We start from the raw sequence: 1,356 nt of genomic DNA, 5'->3' as shown, positions 1-1,356 counted from the left end.
TATCTATTAAGAGTCAATCTGTGCTGAATGCAGGCAGTCTCCTTGGATCTTAGTTTTACTCATTTGGGGCTTATTATAGAGATAGGTTAGTGAAGAAAAAAAAAAAAAAAGAAATCCAGGAAGATCTGAAATATATGAATAAGATGTTAATTTATTAATGTTAATAAATGTTATTTATTTACTCTCACTCTGGGGAGCAAGCTCGTCCACAGGTTTTGCTATAATTTTTTTTCCAAATTAAAATGAATTTTTTAAAAATATTAAGGATGATGATCCTTTGGGTCAAGTTACTGAAGTTACTTTGAGGTCAGGCCTTCTAATCTGAAGTGTTTTTATTTTCTAGGCTGAAGTTTGTCTTTGGCTCATCAGCCATCCAGGCCTTGGACCTTGTTGATCGACGGTCTGTCACCTTAATCTCATCACCTAGTGGAAGGCGTGTTTACCAGGTAGAAGTGTGTGAATCTCGGGGGTGATCTCAGGATATAAACCCCTTAAGACTAAACGGTTTCTTGAATCTCTAAGGAAGCTGGTGACCAGCTTTAAGTACTTCCTGGACTACTGACAAGTTTTTGAGCAACTGAGTAAAATTAACATATTAGAGTTTTATTTATTTTTAAATGACAAAAAGTATTTATATTCATAGCATGTAACACATTGGTTTTCAACCTTCCTTATGCCACAATGTATTTCATTGTTAAAAGGGGCCATGACCTTTGAAATGTGTAAATCTAGTGGGATAATTAAAACAAGCTCACATATCTGTTACCTCACATCCTTGTGTTTTGTGCTGAAAACAGTCAAAATCCACTTTCTTGGCAATTTTCATTAGTCACCATGATGTACAATCGATCTCCTAAATTTATTCCAAGTGAAATTTTGTACCCCTTGACCAACATCTCCCTGTACTCTTCCTCCCATTCCCCAGACTTCTGATATTTCTAGTTCCATGAGTTCAACTTTCTTTAGATTCCACATATAAGTGAGATCCTATCTGGCTTATTTCATTTAACATAATGTCCTCCAGGCATTTTAGATAAGATTAAGGTGGCCTGTTAACTCTACGTAGTGGCAGCTTGTAGAACCAGCAACAGTGTGGAGAGGCTCGTAGTTCAGGTTTCGTGGAGCACAGAGGCAACTTTTGTTTTCCGTTAGTTTGATAATAGAGGTGCTCCCTCTCCCCAGTACATTTTTGACATTTTCATCTTGTTTATTATCTTTTGCTTGCAAGCAGAAGCCAAAATGCATTTTGATGTCCTTCTACATGCTTAGAGCTATCTGTCATAAGTGGTCTTTAAAAATTGTTGTTAAGTGTTTATTAGGGCAGCACCTATAGCTCAAAGGGGTAGGGCACTGGCA

At 36.9% G+C, this 1,356-nt stretch overlaps 1 protein-coding gene across 1 annotated transcript in view; it reads left to right on the top strand.

The window, feature by feature from the left end:
- Positions 1–1,356, top strand: part of ZSWIM7 (zinc finger SWIM-type containing 7) — a 17,874-nt gene that overhangs the window by 8,968 nt on the left and 7,550 nt on the right. The window contains exon 3 of the mRNA XM_012806019.2: positions 344–446. Within this exon, the coding sequence (XP_012661473.1) occupies positions 344–446 (103 nt within the window). The remainder of the gene's footprint in view (positions 1–343; positions 447–1,356) is intronic.

Source organism: Otolemur garnettii, unplaced genomic scaffold, assembly GCF_000181295.1.
Source record: "Otolemur garnettii isolate 467f Iridium unplaced genomic scaffold, OtoGar3 scaffold00046, whole genome shotgun sequence".
NCBI lineage: Eukaryota > Metazoa > Chordata > Mammalia > Primates > Galagidae > Otolemur > Otolemur garnettii.
This window is presented reverse-complemented; position numbering and strand designations above follow the sequence as displayed.